The following is a 26876-nucleotide window of genomic DNA, read 5'->3' as shown; positions in this document are numbered from 1 at the left end:
GCATCTTAAACCTACGTCCTTTTCTGGCAACAATTTCAGCCCTGGGAAAAAGTCTCTGACTATCCACACGATCAATGCCTCTCATCATCTTATACACCTCTATCAGGTCACCTTTTATCCTCCGTCGCTCGAAGGAGAAAAGGCTAAATTCAGTCAAGCACGAGGAATTCTGCAGATGCTGGAAATTCAAGCAACCCACATCAAAATTGCTGGTCACTCAACCTGTTTTCATAAGGCATGCTCCCCAATCCAGGCAACATCCTTGTAAATCTCCTCTGCACCCTTTCTATGGCTTCTCAATGTGATGATACCCCAATCTATGTCGTTTTTTTAAAAAAATCCTTTATGTTTTAGCCAAATGGGGACATGGGATCCAGTTTGAAAAGAATAAAATCCCCGAAACACCAGATCAGATAAAGACTCTTGTGTCTGCATAAAAACAGAAAATATTGGGAGTACTCAGCATGTCAGGCAGCATCTACGGGAAGAGAAACAGTTCAGAGTTTTCAGGGGAGAGAGAGGGTGGTATGTGACTTGCAGTGGAAACTACAGTGGTGATGTCCCATATCTGCTGCCTTTCCCCTGGAAGCAGTAAAATTTCTCAATAGGCTTATCTTAGAATCAGAATCAAATTTATTATCACTGGTGTATGTCATGAAATTGTTGTTTCAGCAGTTCACATATATATGTATATGTGTGTGTGTATTAAACAAAGAAGAGAGCAAAAGTGGTGAGGTAGTGTTCATGACTTCACTGTCCATTCAGAAATCTGACAGTGGAGGGGAAGAGACTTTTCCGTTAACAGTGGGTCTTCAGGCTCCTGCACCTGCGAAGAAGGCATGTCCTTAGTGATGGATGCTGCCTTGACGCAGCATCCATTGAAGATTTCCTTGATGTCCTCGATGCTGGGGTGGGTTGTGCCTTTGATGGAGTTGGCTGAGTTTGCAACCCTCTGCAGTTATTTTCCCCGATCCCATGCGCTGGTGCCTCCGTTGCAGACAGTGATGCAACCAGTCAGAATGCTCTCTGTGGTACATCTGTACAACTTTTGCTAGACAACTGGTGACATACCAAATCTCCTCACACTCCTAATGAAATATAGCTGCTGGCGTGCCTTTGTAATTGCAAAATTTACTGTTGTTAGCACTCCCCATCCATGCAGGGTCTGACCTTGACCATGAGCTCAGCCCCCATTCCAACAGCAAGTTACATTTCTGTAGCATGTTTAACGAAGAAGGAGGTGGCATCGTGCCATAGCAGGTAAAACTGTTGCTTCACGGCTCCAGGGATTTGGGTTTGGACCAGACCTCGGAACTGTGCGTTCTCTCCGTGACTGCACGGGTTTCCACTGGGTGGCCAGAATCAAAATCAGAATCTGGCTTATTATCACCGGCATATGTCGTGAAATGTGTTGTTATGCGGCAGCAGTGCCAAAGAAAGAAGTGAGGCAGTGTTCATGGGTTCAAAGTCCATTCAGAAATGAGGTGGCAGAGGAGAAGAAGATGTTCCGGAATCATTGAGTGTGTACTTTCAGGCCCCTGTTCCTCCTCCCTGATGGTAGCAATGAGAAGAGCTGATGGGGGTCCTTAATAATGGATGCCGCCTTTTTGAGGCATCACTCCTTGAAGATGTCATGGATGCTGGGGAGGCTAGTGTCCATGATGGAGCTGACTGAGTTTACAACTTTATGTAGCTGATTTCGATCCTGTGCAGTAGCCACACTCCCTCCTCGCACCACCCCCCACCATGCCAAACAGTGATGCAGCCAATTAGAATGCTTTGGTTCTTTAAATGTCATCTTTCCCACTCCACCCCACCCCACCCCACCCCACACCAAATTTCTTCCTGCACGTAAAAGACATTCTGATAGGTTAATAGGGTTACCTTTGTTAATCTTGGAGTAGGTGGCAACAGATTAGTTAAAAGTTATCTTTATTTGTCACAAGTACATTGAAATGCAGTGAAATGGAGACAGGATCAACGACCAACACAGTGCAAATACAATCTGTGCTGGGGGCAGCCCGCGAGTTTCACCATTAACCAGCACCAAGATCGCACGGCCACAATTTACTACCCATAACCTTAACCCCCTCACCCTTGCAATGTGGGGGGAAAACGGAGTACCCGGAGGAAACCCTCATGGTTATGGGGAGGACGTACAAATTCCTTATAGGCACCATCAGGAATTGAACCCAGATCACAGTATGTCGTGAGAGTTGGAGGAATTGTGAAAACCTTGAATCAGGAATCTGTGACCCACTGAGGTCCTCTGGCAAATTCTAAGACTTGATAAAGTTGGATGGCCAAAAGCTTTCGTAAGACATAGGTGTGAAGGATATCTTCAAGGAGGGGAAGAAAGGTTTAAAGAGGGTTGCCTCTAATGGTCATCAAGGAAGGAGCAATTAAGATTGGAGATGCACACCAGGTTGGACTGGAAGGTCACGGAGATGTGAAAAGTTTGTTTTGATGAAGAGTCCTGGCTTGAAGCGGCAACTATTTATTCCCCTCCATAGATGCTGCCTGACCTGCTGAGTTCCTCTAACATATTTGAATGTGTGACTCAAGATTTCCAGCATCTGTAGGATCCCTTTAATCTCATATTTCCATTGCCTGTTTCATTGCCTGAATTTTGCCAGTTCATCACCTGTGAGGTGTGGCACATGTTGGAAGTCCAGCTACCATCGGCCACCCTGTCTAGTTCATCCCAGAAGTGTCAGATGAGTGAATGGTTGTTAATTTGGTAAAGGATATTGGCTACAAGACTGAGAGAACAACCTTTTCACTGTTCAGTCTTTCTTCATCAATGAGATAAGGGCATAAAGATGTACAACCCTTCCCCGAATGCAACTGATCTCACCTATCGCCTCTATCTTGTACTCCTCCTCCACCCCGACCTTCTCATTCTGCCATTCTACCCCTTCCTTTCCAGCCCTGATGACGGATCTCAGCCTGAAAAGTTGACTGTTCATCCCACTCCATAGATGCCACCTAACCCGTTGAGTTCCTCCAGAATTTTTTGTGTTCTTTGCTTCATCTTTAAAGTTTTCCTCAAACAAATGAAATGTGGTTTAGTCATTACAAAACATTGTAAATGTTTTTGCAATCTAGACCCTTGAAAATCTCTCACTCATATCAGTACATTTCACGGATCTGGTCAAAGTTGCCTTAATGAACTTTGCATCTGTCCTGACTTCACTCTGACTACCCTTCTTCAGGCCGTAGTAGTGATTCATAATTGAGTGTCCAGTTCCGGGTGCAAGTCAGCTTAATGAAATGAAATGACAGTTGTGCCACACCAGTCCCACTGAGATTTGAAGAAGCTAAGACGGCAGACTGGGAGAACAGGCTGATCGTGGCTTTTAGGCATTAGGGATTGCATGGTTACTGAAAGACAATGAATGCTTTCCTTTTTAAACTGAAGATGTTGTTCAGGCCAGTAAGAGTCTGAGTGAATCATCTGACCCCCAAGGATAGATTGGTTGGGAAATTTAAAAATTTAACTGCTTAGAAATTGCATTTTGCTTATAGGTGGTGAATTTGGTGTTAAAGCTCATTGAGGGAATCCTGAAAATTTGGTAATTAAGAGCAAAATATGTATGTATTTCCTCCAACTTTGATGCAGTAAAGTGCAGCCTACATGATTTCCCCTCAGCATCTGCCTACCAACACTGCAGCTGCTGTGTCATGGCTGCTAAGCATCTTGGGAAGTGTGTCAAGGTATATGCGCCATGACAGCTGCAGCAACTGGTTGCCATGGAGAGAAGGGAAGACATGGGGGAATGGGGAAATAAGGTGTCTGGTTACTTCTTTCACCTGTATTCACGAAAGTGAGCTGATCATATTGAAACATAAAATTCTGAGGCAGTAGGCGCTGAGATGATAGTCCCCTTGATGAGGAACCTAAACCAGTGGGTATAGTCTCTCGATGCAGTGTCTCCCATCTAAGATGGAGGCAAAGACCAAATTTTATCTCAAGGATTTTTGAATTTTTGGAATGATCCACCCCAGAGAGTAACGTTTCCTCTAGTTTTTTTTTACACAGGTGCGTGGACCAACCATTGCTCTGAGCTAGAAATTTTTACATGGCCTGAAAACTGCGTGGCACTTTAAATGAAGGGTCTCATCCTGAAACATTTAATGTTTACTCTTTTCCATAGATGCTGCCTGGCCTGCTGAGTTCCTCCAGCATTTTGTGTGTGTGTTACTTTGATTTCCAGCATCTGCAGATTTTCTCTTGTTTGTGGTGATTTAAATGCTTTTTTTTTGTAACATGCCTACTATGAATATTTAGAATGAAAATTGAAAAATCACATACTTTTGATATTATTCATTAATCGAAGGGCATAATGAAATACAGTACAACAAAGAAAATCTTTCACGCTTTGTAAACTTTTTCTTGACTGTCTTTATTCCAGCTGCGCAGCAACAAAGGCTACGTGCGTGGGAGCGTTTCAGTTACTGCGCGGCTGCACACACATGTAGGTTAAAGGGAACAGTGTCAGAGAGTTTTACAAGCTGAAGACTGAGTCCAAGGATTTTTGAGATGTCGAGGGTTAGGAGGAACATAGCAGGGTATGGTGTTATTGTAGTAATTTCTACTTTAAAAAAGGCACACTCGACAACTTCATGCCAAAGAAACAACTTTATCTTGAACTTCGAAACTGTTATGTATATACAGAGACTTTTTACAACCGTTATAGCATTGCAGGGACGCTATATACAAAGCCCACCGGAAGTAAAAAAAGAACGGAAGTAGAACCCCCCATTATCCTAAATAGTATTAACTTACTTTTAATAATGCTCACATTACAACAGTTATAGTCAAGAACTAGTGGAGTGACGTAGCAGCGTCAGTGAGGTGAATGAAAAAACTTTGGCTCATAAAAACGCTGGAGAAGTTCAGCTAGTCAGGCAGCGTCTATGGAAGGAAGCGGATAGTCAATGTTTCAGGCTGAGGCCCTTGACCTGGCTTGTCAGATGACCAGAAACATTTATTGAAGCGTTTCCCTCCACAAATGCTGCTGGACTTGTTGAATTCTTCCAGCGTTTTCTGTATAACTCCAGATTCCAGCTTCTCCAGGCTCTTCGTGTTTCAAACTTTGACTTGTGCTTCTCCTATCATGAAATCATTAACTCTGTTGTGCCAAGTAATGTATTGCAATCAAGGGAAAATTACATCAATCTGATTCAGCAAAATTCCTTTTGCTGAGGTCAGTAGAGTACTAAAGTTGGCTTTGCCTACCTGCGCCCCTTTAAACGTAGAACACAGAACACAAGACAGATCCTTCAACCCATGATGTTGTGTAGACCTTTTAACCTACTCTATGACTAAACTAAAGCTTCCCTCCCACCTAGTCCTCCATTTATCTATAATCCACGTACCAACCTAAGAGTTCCTTAGTGACCCTGAAGTATTTGCCTCTATCGTCACCCCTTGCTGCATATTCCACACATCCACCATTCTTTGTATAAAAACAAAGTCTACCTCTGACAAGAGGAATTCTGCAGATGCTGGAAATTCAAGCAACACACATCAAAGTTGCTGGTGAACGCAGCAGGCCAGGCAGCATCTCTAGGAAGAGGTACGGTCGATGTTTCAGGCCGAGACCTTTCATCCTGACGAAAGGACTCGGCCTGAAACGTCGACCGTACCTCTTCCTAGAGATGCTGCCTGGCCTGCTGCATTCACCAGCAACTTTGATGTGTGTCTACCTCTGACATTCCCCTTTCCAAATACCTTAAAGTTATGCCCCCTTGTGTTAGTCATTCCTGCCTTGGGGAAAAAGTCTCTGGGTGTCCACACGATACATGCTGCTTATTATCCCGCACACCTCTATCAAGTCACCTCATTCTCCTTCGCTCCACACCTCACTCGGCCTATCTTCATAAGGCATGCTTTCTAATCCAGGCAGCAACCTGGTAGATCTCCTCTGCACCAACTCCAAAGTTTCCACATCCTTCTGATATTGAGGCAACCAGAAACGAACACAATATTCCAAGTGCGGTCTAACCAGAGACTTATAGAGCTGCAACATTACCTCGCAGCTCTGGAACTCAATCCCCCATTAGTGACGTCTAGCACACCAGTTTCTTAACCACGCCATCAACTTTCAACTTAAAAGCCAACTCAAAGTCCTTCTTAGCCTGGCTCAGTATCTGTTTCTCTTCAAAGGATTGAGTTCTCCTTTCAAGATTACGACACAGGACTCCAGGTTCTGCGCGCAATCCACGACCTCCATTACAAAGGCGGGAACACAAGGACGGGTGCTGGGCTGAAATACGTAGCAGACAACTTCTTTGGATCTACTAAACTGAGGCGTCCAGTTCCCAAGGTACGTGAGAGAAAACGCTTCTCCATAAAAGTTTCTCCCACTAAATATCTCCTGTGTCTTAATAATATCAGTATACCTCATTATGACCTTGTCTACCTCACTGTTTGTCTGTTCTGTAGCTCTTTATTCTGCATTCTGTTATTGATTTCCCCTGTACCACCTCAATCACTGTTGCAATGAAATAATCTGTATGGATGGAATGCAAATTAAAGCTTTTCATAGTACCTTTCCCCCTGTGACAATAAATAGGTAGATAGATACTTTATTGATCCCGAGGGAAATTGGGTTTCGTTACAGCCGCACCAACCAAGAATAGAGCATAAATATAGCAATACAAAAACCACAAACAATCAAACAACAAAATGCAAGCTATGCCAGATGAAAAATAAGTCCAGGACCAGTCTATTGGCTCAGGGTGTCTGACCCTCCACGGGAGGAGCAGCAAGTTCGATGGCCACAGGCAGGGACGACCTCCCGTGCTGCCCAGTGTTGTATCTCGGTGGAATATGGCCGAAGTCCAACAGTAAAAAGTTCAATATCCAGTCTACAAACACGTTCCTCAATCGTAATATGACCCAGATTGCACCATCTGTTGTTAACCAGAACAGTAAGCCCCAACTCCTTTACACTTACCACTCTCAGTGCACTTCCAGTCAGCCCGAACGGTCTGGAAGCCGTCCATGGAGAAGTTTTGATCGGGTATGTCCTCGTGCAGCCCCGTTCCAGTGAAATACATAACACTGCACTCCCGAAATGTTCTCTGACGCTTGGCTAGCGCTGTGAACTCGTCCATTTTATTACCCACCGAACTCCTCTTCTCCATAAGTCTCTGTTGTTTCGACCCGGTCCTCTTTCCTCGACTTTGTGATCCCCCTCTGCATCCTCTGTGTGTTTTCCTCCAGATTTCAGCAGGAGTGTCCGCCGCTCTGCTCGCTAAACCGGCTGGCATAAGCGCAAGCAGCTGGTAATAAGCCAATTCACTGATTTTACCAAATTTTAGTGTCTGAATGGCCTATATGCTAGGTTCTTCTGTTTTGATTGTCAGATCCGACCAGGTCAGTAAAATCTGTTTTGGGCATACAGTATGTCCTTAATCAATGAACGCACTATCAGAACAGCATACACTCGAATTCTTAGGAGTTGAGTTGCATTATTTCTCAGTGTGCTCGATGGCTATGGATTCAAAAGAAGTGCTCTCCTCCCTCTGTGCCAATTTGCTTAGGAGTGAGCTAGCTCTTATGGTAACAAATGTGAAAGTGCAGTAAACATCAAATGGGTCTTTAACCTCTTGTGGGCTGATGTTTTTTGTGTTTAGATCGCTATCCTGATAACCGATGGGAAATCACAGGATAACGTGAATCAGCCAGCCTTAAAGTTGCAGAGCCAAGATGTTAAATTATTTGCAGTTGGTACGTTCTTTGTCTGTTTACTTGGGCGGTATTTGTACACTGGAGATATCTGTGAGTCCGTGAGCCCACTGGAAGCCGGTGGCCCAGAGGCAGCCTTTCCTGGGGTTGGAGACTGATCCATTTGTGGGTGGGTGGGTGTGGAGAAAAACGGTTCTTTTGTTACAATTGTTCTGTTATTGTTGTCAGTGTTGTTCTGCTGACATTGTGGATATGCTATGTGTGGCAAAACATGTGGGTTGCCCCCAGCGCATCTTTAGGTTGTGTTGGTTGTTAATGTAAGCGACACATTTCGCTGTCTGTTTCGATGTACAGGAGATAAATCTGTGTCTGAAATGAGAAGCAATTTCTGGTTCTGATGCTCGTTGGTGACGAGGCTGATGGTTCAACGTTCTCTTCTCTCCCACTCCAGGGATTAAGAACGCTGATAAGCAGGAACTCGATGAGATTACCTCAAAGCCTACCAAGGATTATTCCTTCTTTGTGTCTGACTTCAAGATCCTAAAGGTTCTGTTGCCGCTGATTTCCAAGAGGGTTTGTTCCACGGCGGGAGGCACCCTGGATGAAGCAGGAGGTAAAGACAGAAAACACATTATAAACCTGTTCAATGTGTTTAGTTGTTTGGAATATGGGTCTCTGACCAGGGCATTGGGAACATGCACACGTGTTGGGGTTCTCATCACTCATGGGCTGTTTAAGTTTATTTGTTTATTTAGCGATACAGTGCGGAGTAGTTCCTTCGAGCCCTTCGAGCCGCTCCTCCCCAGCAACCCCCGACAAACCCGATTTAACTCTAACCTGATCACAGAACAGTTTACTTTAACCTATTGTACCTGGTATGTCTTTGGACCGGGGAGGAAACTGGAGCATCTGGGGGAAAGCCCAGACGTTCCACAGGGAGGATGTACAGAGATTCCTTACAGGCAGTGCCAGAGGTGAACTCTGAACTCCAATGCCCCAGGCTGTCATAGTGTCGCACCAACTGCTACGCTATTGTAGCACCCAAAACAGACAAGAGCTTTTGTGGTAACACTAATGAGCTGATTGACTTGTTGCAAGCTCCCCATCCAGAATTGAGGACTTAGATTATAGGAGAGGTTGAGGTTTGGACTTTATTCCCTGGTACGTGGGAGAATGAGGGAGATTTGACAGAGTATACAAAATTGAGGGTATAAATAGGATAAGTGCAAGCAGGCTTTTTCCACTGAGGTTGGGTGAGACCAGAATGAGAGGTCATAGGTTAAGGGTAAAAGGTGAAATGTTTAAGGGGAACCTGAGGGGAAACTTCTTCACTCAGAGGATGGTGAGAGTGTGGAATGAGCTGCCAGTACAAGAGGTGGATTTGGGTTCAACTGCAGTGTTTAAGAGAAACTTGGATAGGTACGTGGATGGGAAGGGTATGGAGGGCTATGGGACAGGTGCAGGTTGATGGGACGAGACAGAATAATAGTTTGGCATGGACTAGAGGGGCTAATGTGGTATAGTGTTCTATGACTCTGTTAGAGTAGCTGCTCTGCCTGTGACAGCAAGAAATTGCAGAGCGGTTTGGACACAGCCCAGTCAACCAATCCCGCATCCATTCCACTAACTCCTGCTGCTTTGGGTAAGCAGTCAATGTAAGCAAGGACCACTCGCCCCCCCCCCCCCCCACGCAGGTCATTCTCTCTTTTCACCCTCCCATTGGGCTGGAGATACATAAGCTTGACAATATGTACCACCAGGCTCAAGGGCAGTGTCTTTTCCACCATCATATGAATGTTGACTGGGTAGTGGGTAATGGCTCCATATGTCATCACTACAGGGTATGATGACCCTGCCTTACACGAGTCCCGGGCTCGGCTGGCTCCGGCTGACAGTACCCAGTATGGGCCCCTATCCAGGGTTACAGATCCCACTGCCTTGTGGGTATCTTCGGGAGAAGAGAAGGCTAAGGAGAAAACCCTACACAAATCCGGAGTGGAGCCCCTAAGGCGGTTGGATGACGTATCACGTCACCTCCCGGCAGCTCCTGCAGCCAAGCTGATGCCAAAAGTATTGCTTCGCATTCCTTTGGACCAGATCCGCGAGGCCGAGAGGGGGGTCTTGATGTCTGGGCAGCCCAGGATCTCCATATTCATCGCCTAGGTCTGCACCCCCAAACTGGGCACATCCATTGTCTACTTAGACAGACGGAGCCATGAATGAATGTTGAGTGGACCTCTTGTACACTAAGGAGAAGATTTTGATCTCTCAGTCTACCTCGTTGTGAATCTTGCACTTTATTTGTCCACCTGCACTGCACTTTCTCTGTAACAGTAACTATATTCTGCATTCTGTTTTTTTTTGTTTATCTGTTGTACTTCCAGTTGTGTACAGAATGATCTGTCTGGATGAACCAGAACCAGGCTTATGATCACTGACACATAGTATGTAGTGAAATTTATGGAAAAGAGTAAACACTCGATGTCTCAGGCAGAGACCCTTCATCAGGACTGGAAAGGAAGGGGAGAAGTTAGAGTAAGAAGGTGGGGTGAGGGTGGGGGAGAATGAAGTACAGGAGAGGGAGAGGAGGTGTGGTAAACAATTGGCTTCGTCCCCCTCTCTCAGTTTCTCCAATTACCAGCTACCTTGAACATCTTTCTCCCCCACCTTCTTACTCTGGTTTCTCCTCTTCCTTTCCAGTCCTGATAAAGGGTCTTGGTCCGAAACATCAACTGATTACTCTTTTCCATAGATGCTGCCTGACTTGCTGAGTTCCTCCAGCATTTTGTGTGTGTGTTACTTTGGATTTCCAGCCTCTGCAGACCTTTTCATGTATGTGATGTTATGAAATCTGTTGTTTTGCAGTCACAATACTGTGGAATACATAAAAAATATTACTACAAGTTACAGTTAGAAATGTATATACTGAATGGTGGATTCCAGTTAATTGGGACCAGTGCATTTTGGCCCAATTAAGCGGCTGCTCAATTTGAATGTGGCTGATTTATTATTCTTCTCAACTCATCCCCCTGCCTTTTCAATGTAACCTTTGACTCCTTACTAAACAAGAACCTATCAATATCTGCTTAAATATACCCGGTAACTTGGTCTCCACAGCCATCTGTGTCAATGAATTCCACAGATTCACCACCCTCTGGCTAAAGAAATTCCTCCTCATCTCTGCTCTAAATGGACGTCCTTCTATTCTGAGGCTGTACCCTTTGGTCCTAACACCTCCACTGCTGGAAACATCCTCTCAACATCTACTCTATCTAGGTCTTTCAATACTTGGCTTGCTACATACAACACCCCTCATCATACATTAACCTTGGGAAAATGACTCATATTTTAATATGTTTATATCAGATCACCCTGTAGCGTCCAACTTTTCAGAGAGAACAGTCCAATTTTGTCCAAACTTTCCCTGAAGCTTATACACCCCAATCCAGGCAGCATCCTGGGGAACCCCTTCTGTACCCTTTCCAAAGCATCTACTTCACTCCTGTAATGCGGTGACCAGAACTACACTTAATACTCATTTGTGGCCTAACTAAAGTTTTGTATGGCGGTGACATGACTTCATGAATGTCCTGAGTTGTGTAAGTTGTCCGTTTTTGTTTCCTGTCATCAGCCCTTCTTGTTAAGGTGCCTTGTAGGTTTAGCCACTGTCATCTCCAAGTGCAAAGAGGGAAGGATTAGATTGATTGTCGAGTAGGTTTATATTGGTCAACACAACACTGTGGGCAGAAGGACCCATGAGGTTTACTCGTCTCTGCGCTGAACTGAGTCTGTATCCAATGCAACTAACGGGCTCCTAGACCGGCTGCAGTGATGATTGGTTTCGCGGCTGTGGACTTATTTTTGTGAAGTTCATTTCTGAATGTTAGTTGCTTACTTTTATTGTTTGCACGATTTGTTTTTTTTCTGCACGTTGGGTGTTTGACAGTTTTTTAAAATGAGTTTCTTTGTTTTGTGGCTGCCTGTAAGGAGACAAATCTCAATGTTGTATATTGTAATCATGTTTTGGTAATAAATGTACATTGAACTTTTACTGTTCTATACTCAGTGGGCATGTTGTTAGGTACACCTGTACACCTACTTGTTAATACAAATATCTAATCAGCTAATCATGTGGCATCAACTCAGTGCATAAAAGCATGCAGATATGGTCAAGAAGTTCAGTTGTTGTTCAGCCCAAACATCAGAATGGGGAAGAAATGTGATCTAATTGACTTTGGCCATGGAATGATTGTTGGTGCCAGATGGGGTGGTTTGAGTATCTCAGAAATTACTGATCTCCTGGGATTTTCAGACACAACAGTCTCTAGAGTTTACAGAGAATGGTGTGAAAAACAAAAAGAATATCCAGTTAGCAGCGGGTTTACGGGTGAAAATGCCTTGTTAATGACAGAGGTCAGATGAGAATAGCCAAACTGGTTCAAGCAGACAAGAAGTAACTCAAATAACCATGCATTACAATAGTGGTGTGTAGAGGAGCATCTCTGAATGCACAACACTTTGAACTTTGAAGTGGATGGGCTACAGCAGCAGATGACCGTACCGGATTCCATGCCTGTGGACAGTTTATTAGGTACACTCCTTTACCGAATACACTGGCCACTGAGTGTATATTCACTCATTGACCTACTTGCAGCAGGATCTATGTCAATCAGATCCTTTGCCAGGTTATCAGGTATCTTCTGCTATTGACCCACAACACACTCATGAATTAGACTTCAAATGGATCCTAATGTCACCATATACCATCCTGAGTTTCATTTTCTTGCAGTTATTTAGATTAGATTAGATTATAAGGACACTCAATCCTCATTTATTGTCATTTAGAAATGCATGCATTAAAAAATGATACAATGTTCCTCCAGAAAGATATCACAGAAACACAAGACAAACCAAGACTAAACTGACAAAACCACATAATTATAACATTTAGTTACAACAGTGCAAAGCAATACCGTAATTTGATAAAGAGCAGACCATGGGCATGGTAAAAACAGTCTCAAGTCCCAATAGCCTCATCATCTCATGCAGACGGTAGAAGGGAGAAACTCTCCCTGCCATGAACCTCCAAGCGCCGCAAACTCACCGATGCATTGGAAGCACCCGACCGCAGCCAACTCTGAGTCCGTCCGAAAACTTCAAGCCTCCGACCAGCCCTCTGACACCGAGCACCAAGCACCATCTCTGCCGAGTGCTTCGACACCGCCCCAGCTGCCGAGCAACAAGCAAAGCCGAGGACTCGGGGCCTTCCCCTCCGGAGATTCTGGACCACGCAGTAGCAGCGGCAGCGAAGCAGGCATTTCAGAAGTTTCACCAGATGTTCCTCCGTGCTCTCACGTCTGTCTCCATCAAATCAGGATTGTGCATGGCACCCTACTTGACAGATGACAGATATCATTCACCGGAGTGGCCGCTGCAAGCTGTGTCGCACCGCCATCTTCTCCTCTTTACAGGAAAGTACAACATCATTTATGAAAAATTATACATATTGTAGTGTTCATGGGTTTGTGGACCGTTCGGAATTCTGATAGCAAGGGGATGGAACTCTTCCTGAATCATTACGATCTTTTAGATCTTGTAACTCCTATCTGATGGTAGAGAAGAAGGCATAACCAGGGATGATGAAGGTTCAAAGTTCCAAGTTCATTTATTATCAAAGTGTGTATGAATTATACAACCTTGAGATTCATCTGCTTATAAGCAGCCGCAAAGCAAGGAACCAGAAAGTGCCTAATTTAAAAGAAAGACCAACACCTTTTAAAGGTGCAGAGTAAGGAAAAAAAAAGGACACAAATCATGCAAGCAATAAAAGGAAGCAACAGCATTCTGAACCAACATGAGTCCATAGATCTGGAGCAGCTGGAGTTGGCCCATCGCCTCCATCTCAGTTCATCACACAGCGGAACAAATTGCCACAAAGCTCCTAAATTACCTTAAGTGATGGATAATTTGTCATAAGTTATATAGTATATACTACTTTGATGTACCTAGTACTTCAAAACAAACCAAAACCGCTCAGAGACTAAGCACGGGAGTTTGACACTGTATGATGCATTCCAATAATGAAGTTCTAAGTCTTAGAAAGTATGTTCGATCCTTTATTTAGAAACCTGCAAAGGTGAACAATCTTGTAATGATAAAAAAAACTAATGAAACTAAAACTAATAATATAACAAATAAGCAGTCTGAGCATATTCAAAGGTATTTAGCGTATTGAAATATAACTGTCGGAGCCATGAGTCCTGTGCTGTGTGTTTATTATGTGCATTATGGTAATTCGTCACATTAGTGGGAGCGTGGTAAAGGCAAAGGGAATAAATCACGCATTCCTACTTATTTCATATCAGTTTGTAGCTTGGGACCATGGAGGTCATCTCTTTGCTGACCACTGAGATAACACTCAATAATACTTAATTGTATGTTTGCTAATAAAGAATCAGAATAGGGAACTTGAATCTTTGGAGCAATCATTGCAGCTATGGGTGCATCCGTATAACAGCTCCGTCCGAGATCGCAGGGATGTGGCAATTGTTTTGCATTGATTTTGGATCAATTTGGATCAGTTTTGCCGCAATAGTTACTAAGTGAAGTGTTCTTAAAGAGTTCTTAAGGAAAATTATTCCCTCAACCTATCCCCTGCTCTAATCAGACTAAAAACTGAACTAAAGACAAAGTGTAAATACGCAACTATACTCTTCAAACCTACCACGTCCCAACCCCACCTGACAGATACCCATAATAAATATGCAACACAAAATACAATACAGATAGAAAATATATACATATATATACATAAAATATATACATATCTCCTACTCCCTGAGATTCATTTACTTGCAGGCACTTACAGGAAAGTACAGAATTACAATAGACTTTATGAAAAATTATACATGAAGAAAGACTCACAACCAACATGCAAAAGCAGACAGACTGCAGAAATAATAATAATAAAAGTAAATAAATAATATTGAGAACCTGAGGTGTAAAGTCCTCGAGAGTAAGTCTGTAGGTTGTGGAGAAGTTCACTGTTAAGGTGAGGGAAGTTATCCATGTTGGCCAGAACCTCTCTATTTCCCAATATGAAGGGTGTGTACTTATGAGTGGTAATGTATATTGACTGTAATTTTAAAAGGCTATCAATTTGTGTTCAAGTTTGAAATTGTTTATTTGCCGTTTCCCTTAGATACCCAAGTGCCCGGGGGCCCCTCTAATCTGATCTTCAGTGACAGAAGTTTTGAATCAATGCGGATTCGCTGGACTGCAGCTGTGGGACCTGTGACAGGATATAAAGTTCAATACACTCCTCTCAACGCAGTGGGTTTTCCGATCACAGCTGAACTCCGAGAGGTGAGCATTGTACATCGACAGCGTGTGCCTCTAGACCAAAGGTAGAAGTACGAGTGGAAAACACTGGAGATACTCAGAATCAGAATCAGGTTTAATAACACCGGCGTACGTCGTGAAATTTGTTGTTATGCGGCAGACGTACATTGCGATAAATAATAATCAATAAAAATTATAAATTACAATTTGAAGTGTATATAAAAATTAAATTAATGAAGTAGTACAAAAAGAGAGGGAAAAAATAATGAGTTAGTGTTCATGGGGCAGGCTGGTGGTGTAGTGGGATCAGCACTGGACTTCAAGGCAGATGATCCTGAGTTCAAACCCAGCCAGGTTCCAACCTGCTTCCGTATCTTGCCATGAAAACCCTATGGACTCTATGAATCACCAACAGTTGGATTCGACTAAAATGACTAAACAACAACAACATGGGTTTGTGGATTTGTTGTCCATTTAGAAATCTGATGGTGTTTGAACGAGGTATATTGATGTCATTTGAACAATTAAAGGATAAATATAAAATATCTAATAATACTTTCTTCTGTTACTTTCAATTAAGGGCTTACTTAAAAGGTAAGCTGGGTCAAACAATGTTTTTGCCAAAACCTAATGAAATTGAAATTTTAATTCAAACAGGGAAAATTAAAAAATTTATTTCTTGTATGTATAATTTGATTCAAGAACAGACAATTAAACAAGGAACCCATAAGTCAAAGCAAAAATGGGAAACAGATCTGAATATTAATATTGATGAAACAAATTGGTCAAGACTTTGTCTTGACAGTATGACAAATACAATAAATGTTCGACTTAGATTAGTACAATATAATTTTTTACACCTATTATATATTACACCGCAAAAAATAAATAGATTAAATTCAAACCTATCTGATAAATGTTTTCGTGTAATCAAGAAATTGGTACTTTTTTACATTCTACTTGGTCTTGTTTTAAAATTCAACCCTTTTGGATAAATTTAAGAATCTTATTGGAACAAATTACTGGAACTCAACTTCCACATAACCCTGTATTATTTTTATTAGGTGATATTGAAGGGATAAAACCGAAACTTAAATTGAATAAATATCAGAAAGAATTTATAAAAATTGCATTGGCAGTAGCTAAGAAGACTATAGCAGTTACTTGGAAATCTGATTCGTATTTAAGTATGGATTGTTGGAATAATGAAATGGCTAGTTCTATTCCACTCGAAAAAATTACTTATAATTTAAGAGATAAATATGTAACATTTTTGAATATTTGGCGCCCTTATTTACAAAAGATAGGATGGCATATTTAAGTGCTCCGATAAAGACTTTGGTCACTTGGGGAAAGTAACGAATAATTATACCAAATTTATTTTGAATCCCATGGAGAATGTGGAAACCTTCCAATACCCAGGCGGTTCTTCTTTTTTTTTCTCTTTCTTTCTTTTTAGGTAGGACTATATATGGGGGGGGGGAGGGTTAAGGGGAGGGTAGATTCTATCTTTTCATGTATTCTTTTTGAAAATTCAATAAAAATTATATTACAAAAAAAAGAAATCTGATGGTGGGGAGAGAACAGAGGTGATGCCTCAGAATTAAGAAGGGAGGAAACACGAAGACCTTACAATGGAAAGAGCAGGAGGGATACGCAAAGTGATAGAAATACAACAAATGGCTATTTTATTAGGTATGTCCTGTGCCTAATAAAGTGGCCACTGAGTGTACGTTTGTGGTCCTCTGCTGCTGGAGCCCATTCATTTCAAGGACAAACATGTTGTACATTCAGATACTGTTGTATCTGTTGTGTGGTTATTTGAATTAGTCACCCTCCTATCAGCTTGAACTAGTCTGCCCATTCTCCTCTGAACTCCCTCATTAACAAACCATCCTCACTCACTGGATGATTTTTAATTTTTGCACCATTCTCTATAAACTCTAGAGACTACTGTGCATAAAACGCCCAAGAGATCAGCAGTTTCCGAGATACTCAAGCCACTCCATCTGGCACCAACAATCATTCCACAGTCAAAGTCACTTAGATCACATTTCTTCCCCATTCTGATATTTGGACTGAACAACAACTGAACCTTTTGACCATGTTAGCATGCTTTTATGCATTGAGTTGCTGCCACATGATTGGCTGATTAGATATTTGCATTAAAGAGCTGGTTTACGGTGTACCTAATAAAGTGGCCACTGAGTGTAGGGAAATACGGCACAGTGGGGGCTGTATTTCATTCGGAGTTTGAGGGGATTTGGTATGTCACCAAATACTCTAGCAAATTTCTACAGATGTTAGTGGAGAGCATTCTACCTGCTTGCGTTACTGTCTGGTGTGGAGTCGCCACTGCACAGGATTGGAAAAAGCAACAGAGAGTTGTAACCCCAGCCAGTTCCTTCACGGATATTAGTCTCCCCGGCACAGGGGCATCTGGAAAAGGCGATGCCTCAAGAAGGCGGCGTCCATGATTAAGGACCCACACCACCCAGGGCGTGTCCGCCTCTCATGACCACCATCAGGGACGGGGTACAGGAGCCTAAAGACACACTCTCAACATTTTAGGAACAGCTTTTTCACTTCCGCCACCAGATTTCTGAATGGTCCATAAGCCCGTGAATGATACCTCACTATTTAGCTCCCTTCTGGTACGACTTATTTATTTATATTTGTTATTGTACCTTATAGTTTTTACTGTATTGCTGGGTACTGATGTCACGAAACAACAATTTTCACAACATATGTCAGTGATAATAAGATACTGCCCATTACGCTGCTGGTGTTTAGGGCAGCAATGAAGGTCCTCCATCCCTGGTGGTGTTCAGGGCTTCCTTCATCATGTCAGTAGCTTCCACTCGGTTTTCACTACTGTCAGTCATGCAAGTCCTGGGTGGAGACTCAGGAATACCGTCACACCCAAATATAGAAGCATCCATCATTGCTGTTTCCGTAACAATTTGGTTTGATCAGTCAGAGTTATTAGCCCTGAACTGAACCCCTGAACCTGGAGGACAGGTGGACCATTCTTAGTCTGTCCTCTACCCTTTGACCTGTTTGGCATGGGTGACCCTACCAAGAGCCAAAACATAAATCCCTGACTCCAGCCAACATAGCTCTCCAGGTCACTGAGACACACAAGCCTCTGAACCCAAGGACGAGGTTGTGGTCTTCTTGGAGGCAGTGATAAAAAACCTGATTCTGAGTACTGTGCTCAGTTCTGGTCGCCTCACTACAGGAAGGATGTGGAAACCATAGAAAGGATGCAGAGATTTACAAGGATGTTGCCTGGATTGGGGAGCATGCCTTATGAAAACAGGTTGAGTGAACTCGGCCTTTTCTCCTTGGAGCGACGGAGGATGAGAGGTGACCTGATAGAGGTGTATAAGATGATGAGAGGCATTGATCATGTGGATAGTCAGAGGCGTTTTCCCAGGGCTGAAATGGTTGCCACAAGAGGGCACAGGTTTAAGGTGCTTGGGAGTAGGTACAGAGGAGATGTCAGGAGTAAGATTTTTATACAGAGAGTGGTGAGTGCGTGGAATAGGCTGCTGGCAATGGTGGTGGAGGCAGATAAGATAGGGTCTTTTAAGAGACCTTTGGATAGGTACATGGAGCTTAGAAAAATAGAGGGCTATGGGTAACCCTAGTAATTTCTAAGGTAGGGACATGTTCGGCACAACTTTGTGGGCCGAAGGGCCTGTAATGTGCTGTAGGTTTTCTATGTTTCTATAATCTTGACTCCTCTCTGAAACAACACCAAGTCACTATCTCAAAGCCTTCAGTGTCCAGTCTTCCACTTCATTCTTCATCGCATGTTTTGCTTCAACAAAAGACTTTCAATCTTAATTTCAGCCCCCAATAATCACAAACATCTTTGCGTCTTTTCTCCCCCTTCACGTTCCTCCCATCTCATCTCTCTCCCAGTTTCACTCCTTGTAATTTTTTCACCATTTTTGATCTTCCTCCATGTATTTCCAAATCAGAATGGTGCTCGAATCGGAGGGGAATCGCCACATGATTGTGTTGGTTTGTGCCAAAACCCATTGTCCTTTTAGGTAGTAGAAACTACAGGTTTTACGGATAAGTGAACAAAGTCTTTAGTTAGACATTTCACAAGGGTGTAGATCAAGTGGACAGAAAACTGTCCAGAGTCTGCCCTTTATGGACTCTTTATAGACTTCTTGCTGCCTCAGTAAAGCAGCCAGCATAATCAAAGATCCTACCCACCCTGGGCATTCCTTCTTTTCCCCTCGGCCATTGGGCAGAAGATACTAAAACCTTTAAACACGTACCAACAGGCTCAGCCTGCTGTTGTCAGACTCTTGAACAGACCTCTTAAATGATAAGGACTCTTGACCTCACAATCAACCTTGTTATGACCTTGCACCTTGTTGGTCTTCCTGAACTACACTTTCTCTGTAGCTGTTACACTTTATTTTGCCTGAATATTGTCCTACCTTGTTCTACCTCAATGCACTGTGTAATGATTTGATCTGCATGGACAGTAATGCAAGACAAGTTTTTCGGTATACCTCTGTACAATTGACGATAATATTCCAGTTCTAGTTGGAACATTGACAAATAAAGCAGGAACGTTGTAGTGAGGTTGGCTTTTACTAACCATGGGGCATTAATGTCTTGTTCCGATCAGCTGAAAAACATTGGCTGCAGTGTACCTTCACTGCAGGACTTGCACCAGGGCAATGAAGCAGACAGGAAATATCATTGCAGACACTATCCACCCAGCAGCCTGGGTTTCCTAAAACTCCCTTTTGGAAAGCACTATGGCTCGTTCAATACGTGCTATGTTGTATGCCTTTGGCAACCATGGTTTTTCTTTGACCATGACTGTTCTTGGCAAATTTTTCTACAGAAATGGTTTGCCACTGCCTTCTTCTGGACAGTGTCTTTACAAGATGGGAGACCTCATCCATTGTTAATGCTCTGCAGAGTCTGCTTGGCATCAGTGGGTGCATAACCAGGGCTTGTGATGTGCACCAGCTACTCATACAACCATCCACCACCTGCCCTCTAGGGCAATTAAAACTAAAACATCACACCTTCTTAAAGGTTTCTTCCCCCAGGCAGTTAATCTGATCAATCATTCTAGTTAGCCACCCCCACCCCTCTTTATTACCTCCATCACTGAACTGCTCTGTAAACACGTTATAACACTTTTTATAATGCCTTTTACGTTGTAAGCACATGCTGGTATTTATGCATTTATGCTGATTTTATTCCTTATCCATACTTTAACCTTTAAGTTTATTTTTTATATAATTCTTTATTCTTATAGTTGTTGAATGTTGATTTTTTTGGTTGCATGTCGTGCCAACACACTACGGCAAATTCCTAATACTTGTACACATATATGGCGAACAAAGTTGATCCTTGTTGATCCTTGAACAGATTACTGTTGGAGCAAATGAAAACTCGGCCTTTCTGCAAGGGTTGAAGCCTGCCACGGAGTATCTGGTGACGGTGATTGCTCAGTACGTCAACAGCATTGGAGAGTCCACTTCAGCCAAGGCCAGGACCAGTAAGTACTGTGAACTGATTTGATATGGAGATCTTGCTATCTACACTTGCTGAACTTTTTCCCCTCTCCACCCTGTAATACCTGATACGACGGGATCAATTCCAGTGGCTGTTGGATGTGCCCGCCGTTCTCTGAGCTAGCTGGAGGCTGGGTATCCTGCAGTGAGTGACGTGCAAAAAGCTTCACCCCATCAGCAAGGCATGAGGCAGGAGTGGGTAGATTAACCTCTGCTTGTCTGGATGGATGTAGCCCTGACAGCTCTCAAAGATATCGACAGCATCCAGGGCAATGTTCCCAGGACTTGGCTTTTTAAAGTGTCATTTAGCACGCAAATCACATACGGACAGTGTGCCAAAAGCTCCATGAGAAAATCCTTCATTACCCGCTACAAGCCTGCTACCTATGTTTTGTGAGCGTGAAGATGACCAAGAGTGAAAATGATCAAACCCAGAGAAGATCAAAGTTCTTATCGACAGTGTTTTGCTAGCTGCTAAAATGAATACCTCTATATATAAAACTTAGTGCGCACCTGTTGTCACTGGGCAAAAAATTGCACAGCACAAGGTTTTTGTGCACACTGGTCATTACAGATTGGAGGGAACATTGATCCTGGGTATTACTTATGTCTTTGTATTCCTTGTAAATGTTGATTACAAGACCATGACATATAGGAGCAGAATTAGGCCATTTGGCCCATCAAGTCTGCTCCACCATTTCATGGCTGATCCATTTTCTCTCTTAGCCTCAGTCTCCTGCCTTCTCCCCGTATCCCTTCATGCCTTGACTATTCAGGGGTCTATCAACCTCTGCCTTAGATGACTTGGCCTCCACAGATGCCTGTGGCAATGAATTCCACAGATTCACCACCCTCTGGCTAAAAAAAAATTCCTCCTCATCTCCATTCCAAAAGGACACCCCTCTATTCTGAGGCTGTGCCCTCTGGTCTTAGACTCCCCCACCACAGCAAACATCCTCTCCACATCAGCTCTGTGGAGACCTTTTAACATTCGGTAGGTATCGATGAGATTTCACCCCGCCCCCCCCGCCATTCTTCTGAATTCCAGTGAGTAGAGACCCAGAGCCATCAAACGTTCCTCTTATGATACGAATCAAAATTTTTCATTGTCATTCATCAGTACACAAGCGTAAATGATTGTTACTCTGGATCCCATGCAGCATTAAAAAACACAATAAATATAAATATGTAATATTAGCTTATATACATGGACTGATTGTATGTACATAAAGTGATGCCCTAATGATCTGTGTCATGGTCCCAACTGAACAGCGGCAGACATCCATGTTTCGACACTACAATTCCTCGGAGTATGGTTAGCGGCCACTGTCCCTTTAACAGTCAGACTGCCAATTACTGTCTGCCAATTCCTGATCAACCCAGTTCTTCCTCCACCCACCCCAGCCCCATCACCTTACTAGTTTTCCTTTCTCTACCCACTCCATCTGCCCATCACCCTCACGTTCTTCCCACTGGGTCTCCTCCCCTTTAAGACACAGGCTGTCAATTATTGCCTGCCACATTCTTTTGTGGAATGTCTATGCTTAAAGGCCTCATGCTGAGCACTCTGTGCTCAGTCATAGGAGTTCCATTTCTAGAACTACTGTTTGGGATTTTGCCTTTGGATTTTGCTTGTGTTGTCCTGTTTATTTCAAGTCTGAGTTAGTAGTAACAGGATTGGTCTGAGTCAGCATGGATTTACGAAGGGGAAATTGTGCTTGACTAATCTTCTGGAATTTTTTGAGGATGTAACTATGAAAATGGACAAGGGAGAGCCAGTGGATGTGGTGTACCTGGACTTTCAGAAAGCCTTTGATAAAGTCCCACATAGGAGATTAGTGGGCAAAATTAGGGCACATGGTATTGGGGGCAGAGTAATGACATGGATTGAAAATTGGCTGGCTGACAGAAAACAAAGAGTAGCGATTAACGGGTCCCTTTCGGAATGGCGGGCGGTGACCAGTGGGGTACCGCAGGGTTCAGTGCTGGGACCGCAGCTGTTTACAATATATATTAATGATTTAGATGAGGGAATTAAAAGTAACACTAGCAAATTTGCCAATGACACAAAGCTGGGTGGTAGTGTGAAATGTGAGGAGAATGTTATGAGAATGCAGGGTGACTTGGACAGGCTGGGTGCATGGCAGATGCTGTTTGATGTGGATAAATGTGAGGTTATCCACTTTGGTGGTAAGAACGGGAAGGCAGATTATTATCTAAATGGAGTCAAGTTAGGAAAAGGGGAAGCACAACGAGATCTAGGTGTTCTTGTACATCAGTCACTGAAAACAAGTATGCAAGTACAGCAGGCAATGAAGAAAGCTAATGGCATGCTGGCCTTCATAACAAGGGGAATTGAGTATAAGAGCAAAGAGGTCCTTCTGCAGCTGTACAGGGCCCTGCTGAGACCACAGCTGGAGTACTGTGTGCAGTTTTGGTCTCCAAATTTGAGGAAGGACATTCTTGCTATTGAGGGAGTGCAGCATAGGTTCACAAGGTTAATTCCCGGGATAGCGGGACTGTCATATGTCGAAAGATTGGAGTGACTGGGCTTGTATACTCTGGAATTTAGAAGGCTGAGAGGGGATCTTATTGAAACATATAAGATCATTAAGGGATTGGACATGCTGCAGGCAGGAAGCATGTTCCCACTGATGGGTGAGTCCAGCACCGAGAATTAGGGGTAGGCCATTTAGAACGGAGTTGAGGAAAAACTTTTTCACCCAGAGAGTGGTGGATATATGGAATGCTCTGCCCCAGAAGGCTGTGGAGGCCAAGTCTCTGGATGCTTTCAAAAAAGAGATGTATAGAGCTCTTAAAGATAGTGGAATCAAAGGTTATGGGGATAAGGCAGGAACTGGATACCGATAGTGGATGATCAGCCATGATCACAGTGAATGGCGGTGCTGGCTCAAAGGGCCAAATGGCCTATTCCTGCATCTATTGTCTATTGAGTTAATTCTAGGTCTTTCTCTGCACTTGGGGTCATCCCCATCCGTAGCCTTCTCATTACAGCTCTGTGCCTGTGATGCTGCTGCAAGTAAGCGTACCCTGAGGTTAATTTCCTTGCAGGCGTATGAAGGAAAACAAAGCAATGCAATAGAATTTACAAAAAACAGTTAAACATCCTTTGAAAAACCAAGCCATTTAATCCAATCAACCACCCTGAATACTTCTTCCCTTTACCGTACACACCACAGTGGCTACAGCGTATAGTAGCTACCACAGTTGCTTGGCTAGAGTCCTCTGACATCATGTCCCAAACACCTGGCCTATGATACCACATGGAAACAGCACCGCTTTCATGCCCCCTCCAAGTTGTACCACCATCCTGACTTATCACCGCGCCTTCCTTGCCATTAGATTTATAGAGTCCTAGAACGCTCAGTCTCTCTAGAACTCAATCCCTTGAATCCTGGCATCTTTTCTGCATTCTTTGCAGAAGATCTGATGCCGTCTGATCTGCTGAATGTTTCCAAAATATTCTGTTTTATCTCAGATCTGATTTCCAGGAATCTTCATCAACCCCTCCTCTCGTGAGGATATTGTCTATCTGGCATTAACCTCATGGGTTAGCCACTGTGCATATAGCAAGCTATATGGCTATAAATGGCATCTCTCCTTATGCAGCTAGTCGTAAAGGGATCAGGAGTAGGGATCTCCAAATTATCATCGCCATCATTATGTGCCATGTCGCATGACATCATCATTATGAGCCATGTCATATGACATGGGTGAACGTGGTCTTTCCATGACCATGATTGATCTTGGCAATTTTTTCTACAGAAATAGTTTGCCATTGCCTTCTTCTGTGCAGTATCTTTACAAGAAGGGTGACCCCAGCCATTATCAATTCTGTTCAGAGATTGTGTGCCTGTTATCAAGGGTTGCATAACCATGTCTTCTGATATGCACCAGCTGCTCATACGACCATCCTCCACCTGCTCCCATGGCTTTACGTGACCCTGACTGGGGGGCTAAGCAGGTGCTACGCCTGTAGGTTAGCGTCGGGAAGGAGCACTTTTACACCTCCTTTGGTAGAGATGTATCTCTACCCCACCACCCATCTCCAACTTACACTGGAGTCATAGAATCATAGAGTACAGAAACAGGCACTTTGGGGTATTAAGATCATAGCCATAGGGCACTATGACACAGAAACAAGTCCTTCAGCCCATCTAGTCCCCGCTAAACTATTACTCTGCCTAGTCCCATTGACCCGCACCCAGACCATAGCCATCCACAAGACTCCCATCCATATAGCTATCCAAACTTCTCTTAAATATTACAATCCCGAACCTGCCCCCACCACTTCTGCTGGCAGATGACACCACCATCTGAGTGAAGAAATACTCCTCACGTTCCCCTGGAACATTTCAGCTTTTACCCTTAACCTATAACCCTGTCGCCTTTATTGTTGTTTAAACATGCACCTCTTTCAGAGGCCATGCCGGGAACACTGAACTTCCGCGTCGCCATGGCTGGACACTTCTCACTGCGGTTGGCGTGGAGACCGCCCATCTTCCCCGTCCAAGGGTACCGGCTGACCTTCAAGCGCAGAGGTAAGAGGAAGGTTGCTATGCAGCGTGTACAACTGAGCATTGCGTATGTCTGTTGTTTTTTTTTTGGTGACTTCAGGGAGGAGGAAGGCAGGGTAAATTTCAAAGGAACAACTTCTGTTCTGAATATTTGGATTAACGGCAAAATTACTTTAGAAAAGAATGTGTTTGAAGAAGGTTTCCATTCTTCAAGTGTTTGCATTAATGTTCAGTGGGATCTGACTTCACTCTGGCAGCAAAAGCAAAAGGCAGCAAACAGACAGGATCTCCCAGTAGCCACCCACTTCAACTCTGCTTCCCACTCCCATTCAGATATGTCCACACAGGGCCTCCTCTGCTGCCATGATGAGGCTAAACTCAGGTTGGAGGAGCAACACCTCATATACCGTCTAGGTAGACTCCAGCCCCTTGGTACGAACATAGAATTCTCCAACTTCCGGTAATTCCCTCCCCCTCCCTTCCTCTATCCCTATGTCACTCTGCCCCCTCCCCCAGCTACCTATCACCTCCTTCATGGTTCCGCCTCCTTCTACTACCCATTGTGTTTTCCCCTATTCCTTCTTCACCTTTCCTGCCTATCATCTCCCTGCCTCCCCTCCCCCACCCCTTTATCTTTCCCCTTACTGGTTTTTCACCTGGAACCTACCAGCCTTCTCCTTCCCACCCTCCCCCACCTTCTTTATAGGGCCTCTGCCCCTTCCCTCTACAGTCCTGATGAAGGGTTCCAGCCCGAAATGTTGACCGATCTTTTCCATGGATGTTGCCCGCCCTGCTGATTTCCTCCAGTGTGCTGTGACTAAAGGGTAAAGGAGTTGCCAGACCTGTTGTACTTGGAACTCTTTTCATTTCTACATCTTCACGTTGCACTGATTATCTGGAGAGGGAGTGTTTATTCTGGGTGATGGTACAAGGATGCATAATACGTCAAACCTTGAAATGAATGGGCTGCAGCAGCAGAAGACCACAAACATCCAATCAGAGGCCACTTTATGAGGTATAGCAGGTCCCTAATAAAGTGGCCACTGAGTGTATATTCTTGGGGATGGGGCAGGAATGGGGCATGAAGCAGATGTTTAAACTGGGACATAGGGAAGGGAGTGTTTATCCTGGGATTCGGAGCAGGAATGTTGAGTTCTGGTCACCTCATTATAGGAAGGATGTGAAAGTTTTAGAGAGGGTGCAGAGGAGGTTTACCAGGACGATGCCTGGATTAGAGAGCATGTCTTATGAGGAGATGATGAGTGAGCTAGGGCTCTTCTCTTTGGAGTGAAGGAGGATGAGAGGTGATTTGATTGAGGTGTACAAGATGATAAGAGGCATAGATCAAGTGGACAGTCAAAGACTTTTTCCCAGGGTGGAAGTGACTAATATTAACGACCTGGATGAGGGGTTAGAAGGGTGGGTTAGCAAGTTTGAAGACAACACAAAGGTTGGTGGTGTTGTAGATAGTGTAGAGGATTGTCGAAGATTACAGAGAGACATTGATAGGATGCAGAAGTGGGCTGAGAAGTGGCAGATGGAGTTCAACCCAGAGAAGTGTGAGGTGGTACACTTTGGAAGGATAAACTCCGAGGCAGAGTACAAAGTAAATGGCAGGATACTTGGTAGTGTGGAGGAGCAGAGGGATCTGGGGGTACATGTCCACAGATCCCTGAAAGTTGCCTCACAGGTGGATAGGGTAGTTAAGAAAGCTTATGGGGTGTTAGCTTTCATAAG

General features: G+C 43.7%; 1 protein-coding gene across 1 annotated transcript in view; it reads left to right on the top strand.

Moving 5' to 3' along the window:
• col7a1l (collagen type VII alpha 1-like) overlaps positions 1 to 26876 on the top strand; it is a 363635-nt gene that overhangs the window by 59238 nt on the left and 277521 nt on the right. The window contains exons 4-9 of the mRNA XM_072281015.1: positions 6173 to 6332; positions 7648 to 7741; positions 8151 to 8312; positions 14901 to 15064; positions 20456 to 20585; positions 25044 to 25163. Of these exons, the coding sequence (XP_072137116.1) occupies positions 6173 to 6332; positions 7648 to 7741; positions 8151 to 8312; positions 14901 to 15064; positions 20456 to 20585; positions 25044 to 25163 (830 nt within the window). The remainder of the gene's footprint in view (positions 1 to 6172; positions 6333 to 7647; positions 7742 to 8150; positions 8313 to 14900; positions 15065 to 20455; positions 20586 to 25043; positions 25164 to 26876) is intronic.

Source organism: Mobula birostris, chromosome 16, assembly GCF_030028105.1.
Source record: "Mobula birostris isolate sMobBir1 chromosome 16, sMobBir1.hap1, whole genome shotgun sequence".
NCBI lineage: Eukaryota > Metazoa > Chordata > Chondrichthyes > Myliobatiformes > Myliobatidae > Mobula > Mobula birostris.
The sequence above is the reverse complement of the archived record's forward strand: the minus strand, read 5'-3'. Positions and strand labels throughout refer to the sequence as shown.